At 37.7% G+C, this 23,312-nt stretch overlaps 1 protein-coding gene across 1 annotated transcript; it reads right to left on the minus strand.

The window, feature by feature from the left end:
• Nucleotides 1-566: 566 nt before the first annotated feature.
• On the minus strand, nt 567-18,282 carry LOC148189452 (calpain small subunit 1-like). The gene is made up of 11 exons (XM_088079348.1): nt 18,126-18,282; nt 15,283-15,341; nt 15,083-15,118; nt 13,522-13,611; nt 6,733-6,790; nt 6,482-6,546; nt 4,680-4,748; nt 4,454-4,532; nt 4,174-4,290; nt 2,912-2,970; nt 567-926 (listed from the first exon to the last, which is right to left on the minus strand). Exons 3-11 carry the CDS (start codon nt 15,101-15,103, stop codon nt 900-902), a joined length of 585 nt encoding a protein of 194 aa, XP_087935474.1. The 5' UTR covers nt 15,104-15,118; nt 15,283-15,341; nt 18,126-18,282; the 3' UTR covers nt 567-899.
• Nucleotides 18,283-23,312: the final 5,030 nt, after the last annotated feature.

Here is a 23,312-nt window from a genome sequence, read left to right on the forward strand (position 1 = left end):
ATAAAAAAACAATAAAAAAAAAAGTAAAACATCAAATATTACAGTGTTGTTTTTATTATGGGGATTTTAACCCTTTGACACCTGGATCCAAACCGTTTGTCTTGAGTTGCATTCATTCGCGTTTGATAGGTTTGTCATTTCTGAGCAAATTGGATTGATTTATTGGGAAAAAGACAAGACAATAAGCAACATATCAAGAAATATCCTGTAACTTGAAAAAAAGTAGATTTAGAATTTTTTTACAGTCAGTCTGTCTGGGGACATTTATAGTGTGAATTGTCATAACAATGTTATCTTGAAAAGACAAGAAATAAAACCTGTGATCAGTGATATATTTGAAGACTATGCTGTCTCTGATTGCTCACTGCCTGGAGGCTGTTTTCTGTCATTTGTTAAGTAAAAAATCAGAACTTCCCTTCTGAAATTAAGAGGAAAAGGTACCACAGTTTGATGCAGTAGGAATGGCCAAAATTGCACCAAAAATATCTGATTTTAAAAAAAAAGATACAAAACAAATAACAAAAACAAAACACAGTCACTGACACAAACTTGCCACCACAACATGATGTCAGTTATGTCATTTTATTCAGTTTCTCATAAAATTTAAGATTTTTAAAAAATTTGCCCCAAAACATAAAATACAGATATCTCACGATGCTGTATTGCTACCAGCTGGCAGCGGCAGGGCAGTGCAACAGCAGCACTGGCACCCACTTTGGTCCCAGTTTGATTTTTTTTTTTTCCCTTGACTTTAGCTCTGACGCTGACACTTTGGTCCCATTACCATGGAAACAATAACGTTTTAGACACTATTGCACATTTGCAAGCACACACATGAGAAGGAGTGAGAGTGATATGACGAAGAAGTTTCTGTCGTGGAGCAGCTTCCCGCCATCTCTTCAGGAGTACATGGTCAGCTGGAGCCACTGAAACACGAGGAGACACGCTGTTAGAGCCACCGCAGATCTGCTCTCAAAATTATTCATTGTCCCGTAAAACAAGTTCCTTTTATTTATTTATTTTTAAAATTTTATTCTATCTGATGTTTTTGGATTAACATTCTCGCTGCATTAATGTGCAAATTGTGTTTTACCGCTTGAGATGTTAACCCTTTGAAACTTGATTTCTTACAAAAACATGGGAAGAAAGCAGAGAGCAACTCTAAAATTGGCAAGATATCATAAAAAGGTTACAAGAAGTAACTTACTAACAAGAAAATTACCATAAAATAATCCCCCACCCAAAGTAAAAATACATAATTACATTTTAAAAAGCATAAAGGATTAATCACTTAAAAGGAGGAAAGTTCCTTAAAAATGCAACAAAAAAAAAAAGTGTAGAGTGTACTTATTTATTTTCTGTAAAATAATTTTAAATATATAATTAGAGCTTAACATTGCCCTTGGTTTTTTTTTTTTGTTTTGAGAATTTATTTTTTTGCAGGGCATTTCTCGCCAAGTTGCTCATTGCTTTCCCCCATGATTTAAGAAATAAAGCCAACTTAAGGTTAATGTTAAGGTTTCAAAAGTATGAATACTTGTGAAAGGCATCTTAACGCTGCACAAAAAAACTGATGACGATCCACAAGAGTTAAAGGTTGCGCTCATCTGAATTGTTGTGACCGAGGCAAGACGCCTGCCGAGCTTCAGCCCGCTGTTCAGACTTACAATCAACAAAAGCAGATGGGGTTTTTTTATATTTGAAGAAAACATTTAGACAATTTCTTTTTGTTTCAGCAAACAACACAAGTTATATTTGTACACCATTATGTAACTAGTAATGCAGTGGTTAATGTTTTGTTATAAGCACAAAAAACTCTTGGTTATGGTTGAGAAAAGATCATAATTTGGCTTCAAATACCTGGTTTTGAGCACACAAGGCACACTGAAAAAACAGCAAGGGGTCATTACAAAACACCCACGTTTGGTGCGTTAAGTTTTTTTTGTTTGTTTTTTTGTGGTTTGTTAGTACTGCACAGCCATCTGCAGGAGTTTCTTCTGCTGACTGGGCGAATAAATAAGCTGTTGCCACCATCTGAAAGAAACACCCGCAGACTCACTAAGGTCTTTATAGTTAATATTATCGTAAAATATGCTGAAAGTATTATGATCATTTTCAGGATCACATTAATATTTGGGGAGGGGGGGTGTTACTAGAATATGAGGAACCAGCTTACAGTGACCGTTACCACTTTTTTAAGAAAACATCATGCGTCTCATACTGCCCTCTGCTGCAGCACCTCTGTCTGAAGCAATCTGAGCTTATGCCCCGCCCCTCAGAAGCCCAGTCTGCTCTGATTGGTCAGCTACCTCTCTCTGTACATTTTTTTTCTATTTGTTTACATTGTGATGTCACCAAGTTACAGAAGTAAACACTGAAACTCAAAGGAGCTGTTTCAGGAGCAGAGTCCTCTGAGGGAGAGAGAGCTCCCTGTGACTTGGACTTTGGGCTTTATTATCTGGAGACCTTTTACAGCATGAAAATGCTTCACAAAACAATAACGAAAAGGGAAAAACCCCAAAGAACATAACAGAGCCCCTTTAAAGTATCCAATTAAGGTTTTCTGGTTAGAAAAATAATTTCACATACATTTTTATTTACAGTTAATATTATCAGAAAATATGCTTAAAGTGAACATCAGCCAAATCTCATATAAATCACTGCTCTTTTTGGTAAAAATGTCAATCAAAAAGTCAGGTATTAAACAATATAATAAAACAACAATTACAAAACAATATTTTTATGTAGCATTATAATATTGAGGTCTACATTGCAATTTTCATTTGTTACCCTTTTCTACCCCTTTGTACTTCAACTTATGCACAACAATTTCCAAATCACGTTTTATCTTCATTTTTTAAAAAATGTATTCAAAGGGAAAAAAATGTGAAGTTAACTACAGTGTGTTTACCTCCTTGATGTCCAGGTCAATGGAGCCGGAGTTCCCCTTATCCAGGGTCTTAAAGGCTCCTGTAGAACACACACACACACACACACACACACACACACACACACACACACACACACACACACACATTATCTACAAAGTCTGATGACTCCATTATTCAATTATTTTAAAGCTCAAGCGCAGTCAAAAAGAGCAACGGCACAAAAAAGTGAACTGTGCAAGTGACTGACATCATCACTCCTTGGGTTGAATTCCCATAATTTATTTGATATCATATGTTCAACATTTTGTTTTGTTGCACAGTTATTACAAAGCACTCTTGACATTAACTGCAAATCCATATTATATTACGGGGGAGGCATGTTGAATATTTTTTTATGTTTTCAATTTTGACTTGGGGTAGGGAAATGAAACTTTAAATGGTTATATTATTATTTAATTTGAGGTTGATTTAGATTAATTTATTGGGGGGGGGGGCATTTTGGCTTTGTTCTTGAAATTAGAAATTTTTCAAGAAAATATTTTGGTGATTTAAAAAAAAAAAGACTTTCAAAGCAAACATTTTTGACAAATTTTGAAAAGAAAACACTGTGGCATGTAAAAAAAGATGATACAAAATTTTTGGCAATCTTTTGTTCTTTATGAGCTTTTGGCAATTTTTAAAGAAAACATTTTGGCGTTTTTTTGGGGGGTTTTTTTTATGTTAAAGAAAACATTTTGGTATTTTATGAACAAATATTAGCATGTGTGACGTAACCCAAGTCAGTGATAATAATTATATAATAATTCTATAATTCAGTGATTGTTAATCTAATCATTACAAAACTCTCAGGATATGTTCAATAATAATGTTGAACCACTTGTGTAAAATTAAAAGTTGCTCAGTAGAAGGCGACACCAGTTTCAAACAAGTGCATTAGCTTGGCAAAAAAATTGGCCATAATTCAGTGACAGTTTGTCCAAACATCAACAAACTTTTCTTAACTAAAGCTCTTGGAGCATGTCCCAATTTTTTTTTGCAATTAACCAACAGGGTGCAGCAGTCATGCCAAATAAGAGCATAACCCGGCAGAGATTTGGACATAAATGAATGAGCGCGAGAGCATCTGATCCTCATTAAACGTATTGGTTTTCTTCATTTCAGGTGTCCTAAACTGTCAAACATCTGGATCCTTCGCTGCTTTCAACTTGCCAGGCTGATTTTTGTATCGAAATTTGTATAAAATGATGCATTACGGGGGGAGGAGGAAGAGAGAGAGACTCACTGCACATGGCGTCCAGTCGCACCAGGCAGCCGATGAAATTGTCAAAATCCATGTCGCCGTGCTCATCGCTGTAGCGACGGATGATCAGCTTGAAGAGCTGGTCGTTCAGAGGGAAACCTGCAAACACACAACACATGCAGTTAGTTTGAAACTTGACTCTCTGTTCTCACACACACACACACACACACACACAGACACACACACGCACGCACGCACGCACACACACACACACACACACACAGTTTCTCCAGTCTAATTTTACCTGCAGAGTTTATCTTACCTGCATCCCTGAAGGCTTCTGGCAGTTCTCGAGAGCAGATCGTACCTGACTGATCTCTATCATGCTTTAAATAGACACCCTGGAGATGACACACAACAAATACACAAATAAACAACACAGACAAACAACACAGGTTTTATTTAACAGAATTTTTGATTTATGTTAACATGTCTACTGACTGCTGCGGGCTGATTTTTAGCTTAAAAAGATGATGCAGTGCACTGACCTGCCACTTCTTGATGTTGTTCCACATGAACTTGAACTCATGGAAGCCCAGTTTCCCTGTGCTGTCACTCTGAAGGGAGTCCGGTCAAAGGTCAAACACACAAACCAGAGAAGAATACACAACAGCGCTTTTTTCATATTTGCACGTTTCGGACTGTTCTAATCTTGACTGTTCTAAAACAGAGCTCTAAACGCCCAAACAGCAGCCGAAAGACACATGTAGTACTTCTACCATCACCACCACTGCCGGTACTATTACTGCAATAATGATACTACAAATGCTGCTACCTCTACCATTGCTACTACTGTTACCACTACTAATGAAAAATCTAAAAATATGCAAATGTCAATGCAACTCATTCTAACTCCCAACTTGTCACATATCAACACATGTTCAGTGGACTTTTGACATCTACACATAGCCAAGACACTATATATCTTCGGTGTGTCTGTTGTTGACGGTCTGAGACAGTTTAAGCCTCTCACATAATGCTGAACCATGTGTACAAAATTATTTTGAAATGGTTAAATAGGGGGCGCCACCAGTTCAGAAAAAGTGCACTGACTTTGCACAAAATTTGAAAGAGGGTAGTTCTATCAAAAAACAGCGTACATGAAGAAAAAAGTTAACACCTGCACACTTACCGCATGCCACAGGGGTTTATTCAAGACAAAAGGTGGGTTTTCCTAACAGATTTGCGCAAAATGTATGCAGTATCTTGGAGATGATGATAAAATGCAGTTGCAAGTTGATTGCATTCCCATTCAGGGATATTATGAGACTTTTCTCATAACCTCTACAATAACATTCCAAGAAGCATGGTGATGGATGTTCAAAACATTAGCAGCTTTATTTCTTATTGCAGCCACATAGGCATGTTATGGAGCCATAATGGAAAGGCCAGCCCCTTATACGTGGAAGCGGCTACGTATGAGGGATTTCTGGGAGGTGATAGTCCACGATTTCACAGAGGAATTGTGGATTTAATGATACATTCAACTTTTGTAGAGTAATGTGATGCAATAACAGCTCTTGTTGCTCCTGCTGCATCATGAGGGAGCCAGTTCCTACTGACAAGCACATAACCACAGCATCATGTGACCTAGAAAAGCCCAAAAAGTGTTTCAATTGCGGTTTTGCAAAATATAGCTTTTTCAAATTGTCTGAAATACCATGAGGTGCATTTCATATTCCTATTTGAATTTGTGTGATTCGAGGGTTAATAGAAACTTGCCTATAGTTTCGATCCTACTTAGATCTTCGCAAGGTCAAATGTTTGAAAAGATGAAACCACACCTATATTTATACATAATACACACCAACAGGCTGACGAGCTCTATGGTGGCAGAGTTGGTTAACCATCTGAACTACTCAGGATGGTCAAGAGATGAAATGCTTTATATAGAAAATACATATGAGAAGAACACAGGGAGAGAAAAACCATGATATTAAGGCCATATTACAAAAACATCAAGCATGCCTCATTTGATAAAAACATTATATTTAGATTTTTTTACATCAAATTTCGTCTTTGTATTGAAATATCCTTTATTAAAATCCATTATCCATCACCTAGGTTTAAAACTGTGTTATATTAAGGTTAAAGAAGAACAGAAGTAATCTCCAATACATTTTCATTTATTGTCCGTAACCGCCAGATCAAATTCCAATAAAGGAAAAAAGGATATATATTCCAATAAAGGAATAAACTTCCAATAAGGGAAGACATTCACCTGTTAATAACCCTAACCAGTAACCCCTAACCCTAGTCCCACTCAGGACCAGACTTGATGAAAGGATACGTCCATTACAGCGACCATGCTCCTGCAGGACTCGATGCTGAAGCCGTCGGTCTTCAGGCCTCCATCTGAAACAAACATTAGGGCAGTTAAGGACCAAAAGGCTATTGTGAGAACTTAAGTACTGAAGTTATGATTGTGTGCTGTGAGATCAACAGGAATATTAATGCCAAACAAAATACTGGTAAAGTAGCTGTTCTGTCTCTCTGTAGAGAAATACCTTCATTAATTGGAACAGAGAAGTGCCAACTCACGTTTGGAGATGATTCTGTTGAGGATGTCCTTCAGCTCACTGGGGCTCACTTCCATGTCCTGTTAACAAACACAAACACACACACACACACACACACAAACACACACACACACACACACACAGAAACACAAACACACACAGAAAGGCTATCAGAAAGGCTGTTCACGTGCATGTTTTTTTCCACAAAGGAAGCCCCACAAACAGAGTGAGTCATAGTTGATCTGAGTGTGACTCACTCTCAAGCTGTTTCCTTTTATTTCCTTTGATTTTTTTTCCAGATTTTGACTCACAACTGAAAAAAAAGACCTCATAACAACTCAGATATTCTCTCTGTTGCCAAAACAGTGAAGCAACGCCACACTATATCTGTCTCAGGCGTCTTTCACCTTATTTCACTCTCTACCAGAAATATTTCTGTGGTGAAACTTAGAGCGTGTGTGTAGAGACTGAACTGAAATCGAAAAGCCAGAGTGTAATATGGTAAAGATGAATATTTTTCATACATGATTTTTTAAAATTGTGAAATTCAGTGACAATAGACCAAGTGAATAAGTACAACAACATACAAATAGACATGAGAGACAAACAATGGCGCAAATAAAACTAAAGACAGCTAAACTGAATAATGCAAAACAAAACAAGGATACAGCACAGGCTTCACTGATGGGTATAGGAAGTTGGGTAAAACCAACAAACAAACCACAATATAACAAAAAAAAAGGAAAAAACCCAGATATAACAAAAACATTTACGCAGATAGATGAGTGAGTAAGTGTGTGTGTGTGTGTGTGTGTGTGTGTGTGTGTGTGTGTGTGCGTGTGTGTGCGTGTGCATGGTCAAGAGAGAAATCAGGGTGAAGAATGATTGTAGGGGGGATTGAGGATATATACAAATATTTAAAAAAAAATAAATGGAATTTTAAAAAAAGCATATCATTTACAAACAACTGCACATACCTGTATATCACATTTACATGGTAAGAAAGATATTGAAATAAAATAAAAATAACAAAATGAATAATTAACTGCGTAAGAATCATTGGGAATAGTTGGGTTGTAAACAATTTTGTGAGATGTAGTTTTTGTTTGTGAGAGAGGGAGGGGATGGGGGGGGTTACTCTGAGGGTTTCATCAAAGTTAATTTCAAATATATATGTTATCATAAATTCTACCGCAGGAATTGGGTACCGTATTATCGGATGATCAGTGGCAGCATGCTTTATGGCTGGTACTGGGACAATTTTACACTGATGCACAACTGTCCAAGATTTATCCTAATTTCACAGACTCATGTAACCATTGCCAACAAGCCCCAGTCAATCACACCCATGTGTCGGCCTTGCCCGAAGCTTAAAACATTCTGGTCTGAAATATTTAATACTCCTAACACTGCGTACAACACTTTTATGATGCCCTTGTTATGCTCTCATTGCCTTGTTCAGAATTCCTCTATAGCCCAGTTTGTGTAGAGGCGTACAACATGCAACACTCTTTAAAATAAAGACATTTTACTGCCCATTAGACTGGGGAAACTTAGATTTCCCCCCTGAGAGGATGCATTCAGCCTTTTGACCAAAAATCAGAGCCTTACTTTTTTATTTAATTAATTTTTATTTTATTTTTTTAGTTTTCCCATTTTGTTTGCTTTATTTTTTTATCTTATATGTTCAGGGTATTGGTTATTTAGGTGTCATGGCAACCCCATAAGTTTTGTCATGATTGTTGCCATTAGTGTGATTTCCATTATTGGCAGTATTTCTGTTATGGTCTCTCTTTGGGTGGGTGGAGGGGTAACAGGAGAATACATGGAAAAACTGGACGAATGCTCGGGTGCTCTCTGACTTATATGCCTTACATTGTTCTTCCAAAAAATACTTTTTTTTCCCCCCTTTTTTCTATTGTCTGTTACCTGCCAAGGAACTATAGATGTAAATTATCAGTCCTTTACAATTTCACACTGATGTTCAATAATTCGCATTTTAAATAAAAATTAAAAATAAAGAAATAAATGAAAATAATTTTTTTTTAAAAATCACATAGGAGAAAGTTATTCTCCGAAAATAATAATAATAATAAAACAAAAAGGTAGAAGCTTAAGTTTCTAACATAGCTTCCTTGTGTAATGGTCTGTAGAGAAAAGTGTTAGATCTTGCATTTTAACTCATGAATTTTTGGGGTAAAACGTGTTTATTTTTTGTTCAGTGTTAACTAAAACTACTCAACTTTTCCTTATACTCCAGTTCTACTGCTGTTTTCTAACTCAGCTCCAATATGTTTCAAAATCAGCGTTTGTAGCTTTAAAAAGTCACAGGAAGTTTCCAGAAAAGTCACCAGAGCAGACTCCACCTACAGCAGCTGCCTGACCTCCACCCTGAGCTCAGCCAGGTGGGCGTGGTCACTTCACTACAACCATCTTCATCCGCCTCATCATCAGCCTCATTACTGCTGTTGATTTAATGAATCCACCCACTGACAAGCCAGTAGAGTTCTGGTCAAACTGGTACACACACCCCTCTGATGAATCAGAGAAAAGCTCAGACTCACACAGTATAAACACACACACACAGAGAACAACGCCCCTCAGGCTGGAGTGCCGCCCTGCCAGACAATGGCAGGAATGCAGAGAAAGAGCCTTCAGTCTCTCTGTGTAACGCTCCCTGAAGCCGCCTCTGCTGCCTCCACATGTTTATCATATCACACAATTATTACATTCACTGTTTATCTCTGCAGGCAAAAGACACTCCGCACAACATTTGGTTATCCTTCGTTTTATCCTCCGCCCTCAACATCCCAGAATGCAGCCACTGGTAGAACTGTCACCAAAAAAGCACTGACTTTAATATACAAAAAAGTAAGAATTAACCTTTTCAAACCTGCGTTTATTAGTTTGATTTCTGTCAAAGACCTAAGGAGAAAGGCGATGAGCAACTTAACAACATATGACCCAAGAATTAGCAAGATCTTTGAAAAAAAAGTGACAATAAAAAAGACAAGTAAAACAACAAAAACCTAGTTAGCAAATTACTCACAAAATATACAGATATATAAAAGTATTTCTAAATGTATGTATTTACATATCACTGGTCATATCAGTCATCTGCAAGAAATATATATAGGATATATTTTAGTAAGATCACTACTGTAATGTACTTCACTGACAATGTGACATGAAAATGTAGAATATATTCTTCCTTGTTTTGACTTTTCACCCCCAAATATGAAGGAAATTCTCTCCAAAAAGTGCTTTATGATTGTTTGTATGATTATTTAATTTGGTATTTCAATTGCCAATCACAACATACCATCACTGCAGCTGCACAGGAGTGACCTGTTTGACCTGTCTGGTGCAGTTATCTGACAGCAGAAACCTGTCTGTTTGGACACCCTAACCCAGGGCCCCTCAACTAGCTTTGCTAGAACGTTTCTAGGATTTTTGAATGTTTTTAGGATTTTAGAAAGTTTCTAAGATTTTAGGGCATCTCTAGGATTGTAAGACATTGCTAGGATTTTTAGACATTTAAAAGACTTTAGGGCATTTGTTAGGTTTTGAGGACTTTTCCCCAGATTGTTTCTCAGATTTTAAGATATTTCTAGGAATTTAGGACATTTATAGGATTTTAGGACCTTAGGAGCTTAGCTGGGACCTCTGTTGGGGGGTGTAGGGGATTCTCCACTAGCACTTTTTTGATGAACAAGCTCTATTGCCATTCTGTTTTAGCACCTTATATATACTTAGACTAAAGAAATAAAAATACAAATAAACAATTTCCTGTGAGGCCCCATGAAAAAAAATTGTTTTTGCTAGCTGAAATCAGACTAAACAGACTATTAAATTTACTTAAGTTTATTCCAAGAAGTTGAGTTTGGAGGGCAGCATAAAAAAATGTAGAAATTCTTTAGTTGGATGAAGAATGTTTCAGATTCATTTTGTGAATGTTTGAACCGGTAGAAGCTACAGAACCTGCCAAGCGAGATGGTGAAGCAGACAAGGAAAGGAAACAGAGGGAGGACACAGAGAGAGGACGGGCGGGTGGATGGGGGAGGGTGGAGTTTGGAATTCAGGCGACAGCAGGCAGACAGGTGTGTTGAGGTGAAGACAGATCAGGTGAAAAGTGACTGACAGAGAGACATAGTGACTTTTAAACTTGCTGAGCCACATCAGGTCATCATTTCAGTTGAGTGATTAAACATTAATTAGCCTCCACAAACACACTTCCTAATTTTCCACTGAAGGAAACAAAACAGTCTTGAAACGGGGTGTGGCAAAGTGAGTCTTCCCTCAGAGTAAAGAGAGACTGAGGTGTAGTCTTGACAGGGATCACCACTTCAAAATGTACCGTGAAGAACAGAAAACACAATTTAATTTGGTGAAACTGAAGAGACTATTATAAACGCACCCCTCTGATTAGAAAAATCCGACTCTCATTAAAAATACCTCATTATTAAATTCTGTCTTTAGTGGTGACCAAATATGCATTGAAGAAAAAAAACTAATCTGGTAAAAGGGAAACAAGTCTGCAAAAAATGTTTGTGAAAGTTCGGTTTGGCATTAATAGGATTAACATTTGTCATAAATCACCTAAAAAAACTCATAAGTAACCTCCATATTTCTCTGCCCTTTTTGTCCCTCATACAACCCGTCACCAGAATAACTGTTGGCATTAAACGTTCCTGCAAAATCTGTATGTTGTTAGGCAGCAGAAAAGTTAAAACTTTAAAACTTAACATTTCAATAAAGCTCTGGTTAACGTGGATATGTTTAGGTACAAAAACAATGTGAGTATGGTTAAGAAAAGATTTTGATAGTACAATCACGCCTTGAAATGGGGAAATGTCTCGCTAATGAAACATTTAGTTTTGGTGGCACGATCGCCACAAGAAATGCTGTCCGTGTCTTGTTTAAAAAAAAAAGTGCCAAAATCTACTGAAAATTGCTCTAAAGTCTGGAAAGGCTTTATTAAATGGTTTTGGTTTTGGTGCCATGGTCACAGGCACAAATGCCACTGGTGTCTCTCTAAAAACACCCGCTTTTGGTGACACAGTCGTGGCTGAAAATGCTACCTATGTCTCACTTAAAAAAGCAGGTTGACATTGCTGCTTTTGGAGGCACAATCACAGCTGGATATTACGCCGAAGTCTGGCTTTAGGTGGCACATATGCTACTGAAAGAGCCACAATGTCTCACTTTACAATCATCATGGCTGGATTTTGTGCTGAAGTCTCACTAGAGATGGCACAGTTGCTGCTAGAAATGCCACAATGTCCTGCAAAAAAACACCCGAAATCTCGGTGGCATGATTGCAATGGAAATGCTGCCAGTCATTTACTAAAAAAACTCCTTCTGGTGGCACAATCACAACCAGATATGTCGTTGGCGTCTGGATAAAAACATTTGGTTTAGTGGCACAACTGCTGCTAGAAATGCTGCAGTGACATATTTAAAACAACTGCTTTTGGTGGCAGGATCTTAAGGAAAATGTTGCCAATGTCTCACTGACAAACATCACGTTTTGGTGGCACAATCACCACTAAAAATGCAGCTGATGACTCACTAAAAAACGCCTGGTTTTGGTGGCACAATTTTGGCTGGATATTGTGCCGAAGTCTCACTTTAGGTGGCACAATTGCCTCTGAAAGTTGCCATGATGTCTCATTAAAAAACAGCCAGCTTTGGTGGCAAAATTGCAATTGCATTTCTGCTGATAAAGAAATTACCAATTTTGGCAGCACAAGTGCTGCTGGAAATGCCACACGTCTTGCAAAAAAAAAAAAACCCAAAAAAAAAAAAAAACTAGGTGTCTCGCTGAGGTGACACACATGCCTCCATCCACTCTACTTTCAAACGAATGTCAGCTCAGAAACTCACTTCAGAAACTTTGATATGATACAGTTGAAAATAACAAATTAAACATATCCTTGGTTTGCAGGAACGTATATTGCCAGCGTTTAATTGTGGTGACTGGGCTGCTTGAAGAGATCAGAGAAAGGACGAACAGCAAAACAAAAGCAACCCCGCTGATGTAAACAACTTATTATACTGTAATTACAGAGGAGACCAAAGTCTTCGTGGTTGCTATGAGGCCTGCAGTCATGTGAGCTTCAGACTGTGAACCAGCAGCAGATGCGTCAGTATGAACCTGCACATAGTTTCTCAGGAAAAACTCTGGCAGGTGTCAGACGACAACAGCATTGGGGAAAAAAATGCCTCATTTATTTATTTATTTATTTTATTCAGTCGTGAAATGTCATCAAAACGCGACAGCCTCAGAAGGGAAAACATGAAACATCTTCAGAATGCGGCCATGACAAACCTCTACACGGCACAATCAGGTGGATACAACAGTAAGTGTTAGCTGTTCTTTATTTCCTTTTTACTTCTGCCACTGACAGGATATACTGACTTGTGGTTAGATTTGCAAATGCACATCATGATAAAAGTTAGGAGGAGAGCTAGCTTTATAATATATATTTTTGTAAATGGTCGCATTAGGCTGATATTATTGTGTGTAGCTAATCTATTGTGGACATCTCAGTCATAATTACAAGAAATGTATATAATATTTTTGCAGCCTTTTCTTGCATATACTCTTTCTTGTTTCTATCAATTTCCCTCAAAGTATCAAGGCTTATTTCTGTGCCGGGAGGACAAATAGGAAATGGGTGGGAACCACAGATTAGTGGTGATAAAAAAATAGAGAATCAGTTGAACTGGGAGCAAAATGAAGTGTAAAGACATCACAGAGAGACCAGAGGACATACAGGATTAATAAATATGAATATTATGGACTCACATCTCCAGCCAGCTGCTTGAAAACTCTCCGAAACTGTTTCTCCTCCTCAGACTCGTGAGACTCTGCAAATTGGATGGGAGGGCGGGGAGGCTGCAAACACACACAAGAGGAATGGAATGTGGAATGTGTGTGAGAGTGTGATCTGACTGTGTTTAGATGTTCAGTGTGTTTGATTGCTCATAAAATCTTCCAGTGGGCGAAATCTCAGTGCCAGTAACCTTTGAAACTTGAGCAATTTGGCGTGATTTCTTTCACAATCACTTTCACAATTTTGTTTTATTTTATTTTAAGGGTGAAAAAGTGAAATGAAAAGGCAAACAAGACTTGGAAAAAGTGTATTAAAGAATAATAAGATTTTTTTGCGCCAAAACTTGACATATGCCCAATTAAAAATAATGCATTTTCGTTGGTTGACACAAATTATGAACATGCACAACCCAACTGGCAAAATAAATGTTACCAGTGTCTGTTTCTCCAAACTACATTTACGTTACATTTGTGCACTTTTTTTTTTGCAGATACGTTGAACCTTAATGTTTTAGTGCTGTAGTTACTGCATGGTTATGTTTAGACATAAAAAAAAAACACCTGGTTATGGTTGGGAAAAGATCCTGTTTTGGCTTAAAATACCTGCTTCTAGTGATACAATCTCTGCTGGAAAAACCCTAAGTTTGGTGACAAAGTCAGATCATTTGCTACATCACTTTAGAAACATTGATATGTCCATTATGAAACGTGCAAATGTAACAGCCTAATAAATAATTCATATAAAAGCCTAGTCCCAATTAAAGGCCCTGGCCCTTTTAGTAGCACAGTGTGCCGACACAATTGAACAAATAAAGGCCTTTATCAGTTAGATGCTGGGTCTGGTTACCATGCAGTTCATTTTTATACAAGTTCTTTGGATGTATAACACCAGGCTGTTGGCTACCTGCTGGAGATAACCTTAGTTAGCTGCTTAGATCACACATTTCAATTATTATTCAATTATTCAGTTAATTTTACTGAAATCGTGGCAACAAAAGAAGACAGTATTACCGGCACAGTAAACAAAAAGATGCCAAAAAGAGATTAGTAGATGTGGATGTTGAAGACTTTTTAAAAAAGCTAGGGAAAAATGGCGATTATATATTTAAAGTTATTTAACAGAATTATTAGCATTTTTCAGGTCATTTTTTCAGGTCAGAATTTTTATTCATTTATTTTACTTCTCTTGTTTTTTTTTTTTGGGGGGCTAGGTTTTATTTTATTTTTTGGTGCAAATTTTCAGATAATTTTCTTGCACTTTTCACTGATTTCTTGCTAACCTCTATGTCATTTCTTAATTTTTGTTGCTCATTATCTTTTTCTCATGAATAAAATGTAGCCACTTTGCTAGTGTCTCAAAAGGTTAAATAACTGATTTGATTGTATTTGTATCTGTGTGAAAGGAATGAAAAGCCCATCCCATACAGACGCCTGTCTGTATGGGATGGGCCTGTCTTAAGCAAATAATAGCCCAGGCTATTAATTGAAGTTTTACAGCATAAATAATACATGTTGTCCTGACGTCTGTACTTACAGGGTCTGAACACTTAAACATATCCGGTCGATGTTGCTGTCGAAGGAAAAGAAAAAGACAAGAGTCAGACAGCAGCTCTGAGACCTATGTGCATCCAGAAAATGGTTAGCCTAGCTTAGCACAAAGACTGGAAGCAGAGGGAAACTGTTAGCACTGCCCAGCTTCATGAAAGGAGAAAAAAAGATATTGTGTGTGCTCACCTGACAACAGTGTTGATGACATTGAATAAACCTTTAACCCAAGACATCTTGCCGTCTGTCTGATTAAGAGAGAGAGAGAGAGAAAAAAAATCATGAATAAATAACTAGATACAAGAAATAAAAAAGACAAATACTACATCTGTAAAAGTCAACATTTTTAATACAAAAGCCTAAATCTATCCACAGCCACGCAACAAAAGTATATATATATATATATATATATATATATATATATATATATATATATATATATATGCTCATATAGCTCTGTGAAAAAAAATGTGCTTTTCAAAATCTAGCTTTAAAAAAAATATCATACATTAATATTATTTTCTGCTTTCCTTGGTTTATCATGAATTTCAAATATTCATAAATGTTTTGGAATTTTAACCCTTTAAATGCCAGGTTTTGGTCATAATGCCACTGTTTTTAAATTTTAAAAAATAATTATTTTTAATATACTATATACTAAGTAGATTTTTCTTAACTGATTTTTCATTTTAACAGCCTGGTTATGTTAATGATTAGCAGCAACACTGATTGTGACAGTGCACTTATTGAAAATAGCATGAATTTTATTTTCAGGAGGAAAATAGAAAAAAATGACAAATTCCAAGTCAAAAGCCCAGAATGACTCCCAGAAATAATACAATGCATGTTTTTTATGCTTTGATGGCTGTGGGATCAAAAACTGCAGTTTGAATGGGTTTTAATAGAGCATTCTTTTACCTTAACAGTGTGAATGTAACTATTTCCAGTTTCCACAGTGTATTTTAGACTTATTGTAGGGACTGAGATGGAAATTGCAAGATCAAACAAAAATACACAATCTTGCCAAAATTTATGCCATATGCACAAACAAAGCCAAATTGGTCAAAAAAAAAGAAGAATGAAAAGTGCGTAAAATGCACCAGACAGTCCCTAAGGCTTAAATGCTTTCTCTGATGACACCCAGCCATGATACCTTTCCTGAACATAACCCGCATAACTTAAATTTACTAAGTCTAACAGATATAACTTTCCCAAAGCAAACCCACATCACAAAACGTTCAGTACATTAATGTAACAATGCCCAAACATGACTCTTTCCCTAAGCCCAAGCTACATAACCTTCCTTTCCTAAACTTAACTTACATTACTTTATTTTAAGTATGACATCCAACCAATATTTTTCCCTAAACCTAAACAATGCAACTTAATATCTGGTACATAACTTTACGTTAAGTACATAAAATGTCAACACTCAACCATGCTTCTTTATCAAATCTAGCTGATGCAACTTTACATTAAATACGTTCTGTAATGACATCCAACCATGATTCTTTCCCTGAACATAACCTACGTAACTTTAATTTACTAGGTCTAACTTACATAACCATACTTTCCCAAACCAAACCCACAAAACTGAATGATAAGTATGTTAAGGTAACTAAACCGAACCATGAAGCTTTTCTTACACCTAATCTGCATTAGTTTTTTTCCTAACCTTAAAGTGATAGTTGTGGATTTTTCAAGTGGGGCTGTGTGAGATACTCATGAATAGTAGGTGTATTAAGTACAGTAGCTGGCGGTTGGCTCGATTGCAAAAGAGGCGGGGCACGCACCCCACAGCTCAGCATTGAGTGGTGAATGGGATGACGTATTTTTGGATGCCAACCAGGAAGTTGGTTTTGCACTGGTTCCCTTGTCAAAAACCTTGCAGGAGTTTTGAATGGGATTTGCGATTGTCGCCAAAAATAAGCTAAGTGACGAACACGTTTATGACAATTACACGTTTTGTTCAGCGTGATGTTCTTCACAGATGAACACCACGCTTGTGTGTTTCGAAGCGTAAATTAAGTTACCAGAAGCAAAAAGCTATCGTTAGGCTATACATGAACTACATCGAGGTCGCACGTATTAAACGTCACCAGTACAAACACTGTAAAAACACATTAAAACACAATCAAAAAATATTATAAATAGATAAATGTACAAGTTCGAGTGCGACTCTGTAAAGCTGTAACAGTGGACAAGTGGGTTTAATGATTTTCTTTGACCGGTGTGATGACATCTAATATCTTTAGCTTATGTTTACCACATATCTTATTTAAGGCATTTTACCAAAAATCCATTAAAAAAAAAAACACAGACTTTAAGACAAGGGAACCGGAAGTGCTAATAGGCTAATGGATTTCCGCATTTTAGGATTCATTACTTCACTATTCTATGGTTGGCCTACAAACTTCAAACTTCACTTTAATTATTTGACTAATTATTGCAGTTCTAGTAAAACACTCAGCGACAATATTACATGCAGTCCATGCATCAGTAATATTGATGTAGTCATGGAATAGATTATTGCAGAGGCATTTAATTTGAAAATTTAAGAACATTTGTGCTTTAACGTTTGAATGCAGTACGTTTCCTTGCAGTGTATTTTTACAGTGAGCTTCTTTCATTTAGATAGCAGATGTGAATCCTTCCTCCCCTCCCATCTGTCTGTATAATGAAGCAGCCACTCCTTGGTTGCTTTAACTCAAGCAAAACTTTGAACTCAGGAACAGACTATTTTCCCACTGCGTTACTCTTTAATGTACTTTTCCACCTCTGGAGACATCACTTCACAACCTGTGAGCCCTTTACCGTTGCATAGTGTCAGGTTTCAGCACAAACACACATACACACACACACACACACACACACACACACACACACACACACAAACAGAGTACACAAACAGAACACACACAGAACTTACAGTTCCCTAAACACAACTCAGACCTGCATTTACACTCAACAACAACACAGTCAAAAAAAAAAAAAAAAAAACATGAGAAAAAGCAGTTTTTTTGAGCACTCACTGAGACTTCGGAGAGAGAGGAAGGCTGACAGGGAGCAGGCGAGAGAGCTTCCGACACACTGACAGACAGAGAGAGAGGCAGATATTCAGGCAGGAGCAGGAGGGCACTCCCACTTTCAGAAGGCAAAAAAACCAGTTGAGCAGAGAGAGCCAAGTTCTTTTTCAATGCATCATCAACCTCGCCCAACCCACATACACACACACACCTACTAAAGCACGCCGGCGTCCAGGTCCTAGTACCCACCATGTTCCTATGTTACAAACACACAATGAACACAGTTTATGGTGCGTTCAGGGGCCAGCAGGAAAGGTCATGTCTTACAACCTGACAGGATTTTAGATGGAAACCCCTCCCTTATTACTTGTTGGATTATCATTAACCTTTTGCCATTGTGACAACTATTACGTTTTCATGATTGAAAATGAAAAATTATTTTGTTAGTCCAAACAAATCTGGAATTTCAAAATACATGTGAAAGTGTTAGCCCGACTGAAATCAAACTAAATCAAACTTCTTGTGATTGGATTTAATTTGGAATTTAAATTAACACACCCAGCCCTCTGATGCATGAATTATGAAAGCCTTGGTCAAGATTTTTTTCTAAAGTGTTTTTGTTCTTCTCAGGACATGAAAAAAAATGTTCAACTTTTTTTTCCCAAAAATATGATTTTTTCATGAAGTTACAGACATGTCCAATCCAGTGGACTACATGCACCTGAGCACTCAATATAAAACATTGTGAACTTACTGTAAAAATGAATTAACTTGTGTTCTATTGTAAATATACAAACACTTGTTTCTTTTTATGCTTTGAAAAACATTTCAACAATTTTCTGGAAATTTCAACACTGTATAGGCACAATGTTTAGGCCTGAATAAGAAAACCAATGACACTCATAGCCGTGAATCTTACACTTGAATGTGTCAAACCATCTCCAACAGGAGAAACATTATTGTGAGTCTCCACAGTTCTATAAGGATGCAGGACAGTATTACCAAGCCCTTATATTAGCATGTTGGAAGAGAACACGAACTGACATTTTAGTCTCTGCATCTCTGAACACTTCTGTGTTCATCACACCTAGGCTGTATGAAAGTTCGCAAAGCATCCAGGGCACAGTGGCACACAGCATTGCATGCAGATGTATTTGGTCGTCCGTGTGCATGCAGCATCATGGCATCTGTTTGCATTTTTCACCTCAGTGAGTTGGGGCCAGTGATATCCTGTGCCAAACCTGACCTCACGGGCTACTTTGGTGACTGCTCTCCGTTTCACGGGTTGTGGGGTCCCACTGGGTCTTCCTCTTTTGCTTTGCTGGAGGGTGCCACTATTTATCAGTGCACAAGCCACAGAAGCTTTGAAGAGGAGGAGTCTCATCTTTTCCAAACCAGACATCAGGTAGAGGCGCCAGGCATTTACAATGGTCACATCCAAAAATTGAAAAAAACACTCGGATGTACCACCTCTTGTTTCGACGTCTGTGGGGGTACATTGCCAGACATTGGTCAACGAGATCAACCCCACCCATGTGTTGATTGTAAAGGGCCACAGAGAAGGGTTTTTGGACCATCATCATCGTTTTTTCCTTCTTGACCCATCTGTTGGCAACATCTTCAGGGGACTGGCCAGCACAGGACGAGACCATGTGGATGACTGAACTGTCGAGCCAACGTGTGACAGTGATGTTTGCATTATTGCTGGCAACAGAGCAAGCTCCTCTGCCCATTTCTTTCAGCTGTTTTTCACTCTTGAGTTTCTGATTTGCTCCCTTCAGCCTGTTTGCTCTGCATGTACCTGTGCCATAGATGCCTTGGTCTTTCAAGGCCTCGATGAGTGGAATGCTGCAGAAGAAGTTATCAAAAAACACCTTGTGATTTTTGTGTTTTATGTCATCACAAAGACACATCACCACATCGCCAGCCATTCCCAATCCACTGATGCGACCACTACTTGCAGAGCCTTGGTACACTTCGAATCTATTCATATAGCCTGAGGTTCCTGCCCTCACCCACACTTTCACTCCCCAGGGTTTGGGCTTTTTTGGTATGTACTGTTTGATGGACAGTAGGCCTTTGAAAGGAATGATCTGTTCATCAACTGACTGAAATTCCTCAGGGTCTGCTGCTGCCTTGAATGTCTCCTGAAGTGCGCTTAGCAATGATCTTATTTTGAAGAGCCTATCTGTGTTCTCTGGCTGGTAAGTCAAGTTATCCACAAAGTGCAAGTATCTCAGGATTTGCTCATATCTGTTTACAGACATGGCATTGGCAATTATTCCAAGACGAAGGCCATCCTCACTAGACCAGTACATTCGTGCCCTAGGATACCGAATGTACCCCATGATCAGGTTGATCCCTAAAAAAATCTGCATTTCGTCTCCTGTCACTGCTAGATTTTCTTTCCCTTTCTGGAGAGCATACAAGTTGGTGTTGTGCACTATATCGTCAATGAGATCTGCTGGAAACAGATGTCTGTTAGAAATCTATGGGCTCTCTTCCCTCCACATTCAATTTCCACTCTCCTAGAAAAGGAGGCAAGTCTCCATCAAAGTCATTGTCTTGGACTTTCCAGATATTTTTGTGGGCTTGAGTATGGTCAGGTGCCATGTGCCCATCTTCCACAGCTCCCTGATCATGCTGACCTTCCTCTGCATCCTGCCCCTCATCATCCTCACTTTCTGCATCCTGACTGTCGGTATCTCCATCATCCTCAGCACCTATGTCTCTGTTCTTCTTTGGCAGCCACTCATCATCACTGTTGTCACTACACTCATCATCACTGTCCTCATCATCACTGGAGCTGGACGGAATTTCCTGGACTATTCTGTAGGCTGCCTTATTCTTTGCTGCATTTGAAGTCTACAAAATATGATAACATAATTATTATAGTAACAAACTATAGCTAATCTGCACAAAAAAATTATATTTTAAATGAATAGCTTATAAATATAACAATTATACACTGACTTATAACCAAAACAGTCACAAGAAACAGTGAAGCAATTATATGACTTGTGTTAAAAAATATACTGGGTGATGCATGATGTCCACTTCATTGGACACATGGTTAATCGTAATTTTCTACATATTGGACATAAAAATTTCATATTCCAAACAGATAATATCCTTCCTTAGATGTTACTGTATATCATCATATTTTTTTTACCAGTGGGGCTCTTCAAGCATAGAAGGATTGACAGGTTATGCCAGCAGTGGTCGGCAGGGGTGGCTGTTTGTCGGCCATCTTGGATTCAGAGGAAATTTACTTGCAGTTACACCGACTGACCACTGAATTGACCTCAACGGAGTATGGCAGCAGAGAGCACTCTAGAGGCTGATATGCATTTCCACCAAGGAAACCAATGCCTTAAAGGGAAAATTACGTTTTAGTAGCTGTCCACTGCAGTGACTGCTATGCACCAGAGGGTTAATGCAATCAAAAGTCCATTTCCTCTGTCATGTAAACAGCTGAGTTGGACTTAAACTGGACTTGGCGTAATGCGCCTGCCTCCATCTGTGGTCAGGGACAGGACCTGTTCGTCACTTATGAGGGGGGAAAAGGAGAGAAATGGGAAATGGAAATTTCTCTGCAAAATGAGTCAGGATTTTAAAAATATGTAAGCACTGAAAAGGGACTTGGTTTTTTGGTTTGTTTGGTTTTTTGTTTGGTTTTGGTGAGGGACATCCAACCTGAAAAGTTAGCATTTCACTTTTTTTTTTTTTTTAAAGTCATACTCCAGTCACCCTCCTCATTTGATAAATAAAATACAATCCCAAAACCCCAGCACAGAAAGTGATGTCCTGCTGTGGACGGGGCCAAAACGAAACATATTTTAACAGTCTTAATAAAATCAATATCTGCTTAAGCCCACACTATATTTGAAAATTTGCTCCTCTTACCAACGCAACAGCTGATGGAGGCAGCGGTTAACCAGTGGAGTAAAATTACTGTTTTTCTCAGTGGAGTCTGGCGTTTTTGATATAACAACTTCAAATCCCTGTCAGTAAGGGTCTTAAAAATTAACAAGACTATCTAATGACTTTTAAGGCCTGTTGTTAACAGATTTGAATTTAAGACATTTGAATACTTAAAGGACCTACAGACACACTGTGATTTCACATCCTTATATTGTACGGCGACATCTAGTGGCAACACTTGTAACTGCAGCTTCATCAAAAAATAAAAGCGTTGCAGTGGGAGCAGATTACGGCAATCAACCACAATAACCATCTTGTTGGTAAAGAGATGGACAGTTTATCAGCTACTATGGACAGAAATGTTCTGGGGCAAAATGTTTAACCAGGGACAAACACATGCAGCTTTACGCCAAAGTTTGTTTATTCATGTGCCTGATTTTTTTTCCTCCTGTATTTACTTTTTATTGCAGTCTCATGTTTTTCACACTGTATTTGGAATTTAAAGGTGATGTTTTTGCTGATGTCCTGTCACTAAACACAGATCGACTGACTGGATTTCTGTGTGCCCTGGGGCACTTTGTTTAACCCTCTAAAACTTGGGCACATTAGTTTTATGTATTTCAAACACATGGGGACACAGAGAGGGCAATGAGCAACTTCACAAGACACCGCCCAAGATTTAGTGAGATGGTATCAAAAAAAAAAAACTACAAGAAAATGACCTTGATAATGAGCAAATATAAAAAAAATAAATAAAATAAAAAGCAAAACAATAAAAAAAAGAAAAGAACCACCAAAAAATGTGGTGAAAATTGTCATTATTTTTTTAAATGTAGATTTTTCTCAATTACATAAATTTAAATATGAAATTATAGTAATTACAAATACAGTTTTCTGGATATTTTTCCCTTATTTTTTTAGATCTATATCTTTCCACCCCACCCTTTTTGTGTTGACTAATTTTGTGGTGATGTTCTTGTCACCTTTTATTGTTTTCTTGAAATTCATTTAACATTTCCATTTGTCTCCGTTTGTCTCTTGCTTTTTTCCACATTTTTTTGTTCAAAGAAATCAAACCAAATTGCTCAGGTTTTCAAAGGGTTAACTGGCTCATTAATTGTCAACAAGAATAACAAATTAACTGTGATGTGTCCGTAGAAAATAAAAGTATTAACCTCGTGTTTGAGCCCCAGAACCAACTCTGAGTGAGTGGGAGCGTCCCTCCAACCTCCACCTTCAAACTGAACTGTTGGGATCTTTAATGGAGGA

The sequence above is a fragment of the Plectropomus leopardus genome, chromosome 6, assembly GCF_026936395.1.
Source record: "Plectropomus leopardus strain MGB_pleo_1.0 chromosome 6, ASM2693639v1, whole genome shotgun sequence".
Classification (NCBI taxonomy): domain Eukaryota; kingdom Metazoa; phylum Chordata; class Actinopteri; order Perciformes; family Serranidae; genus Plectropomus; species Plectropomus leopardus.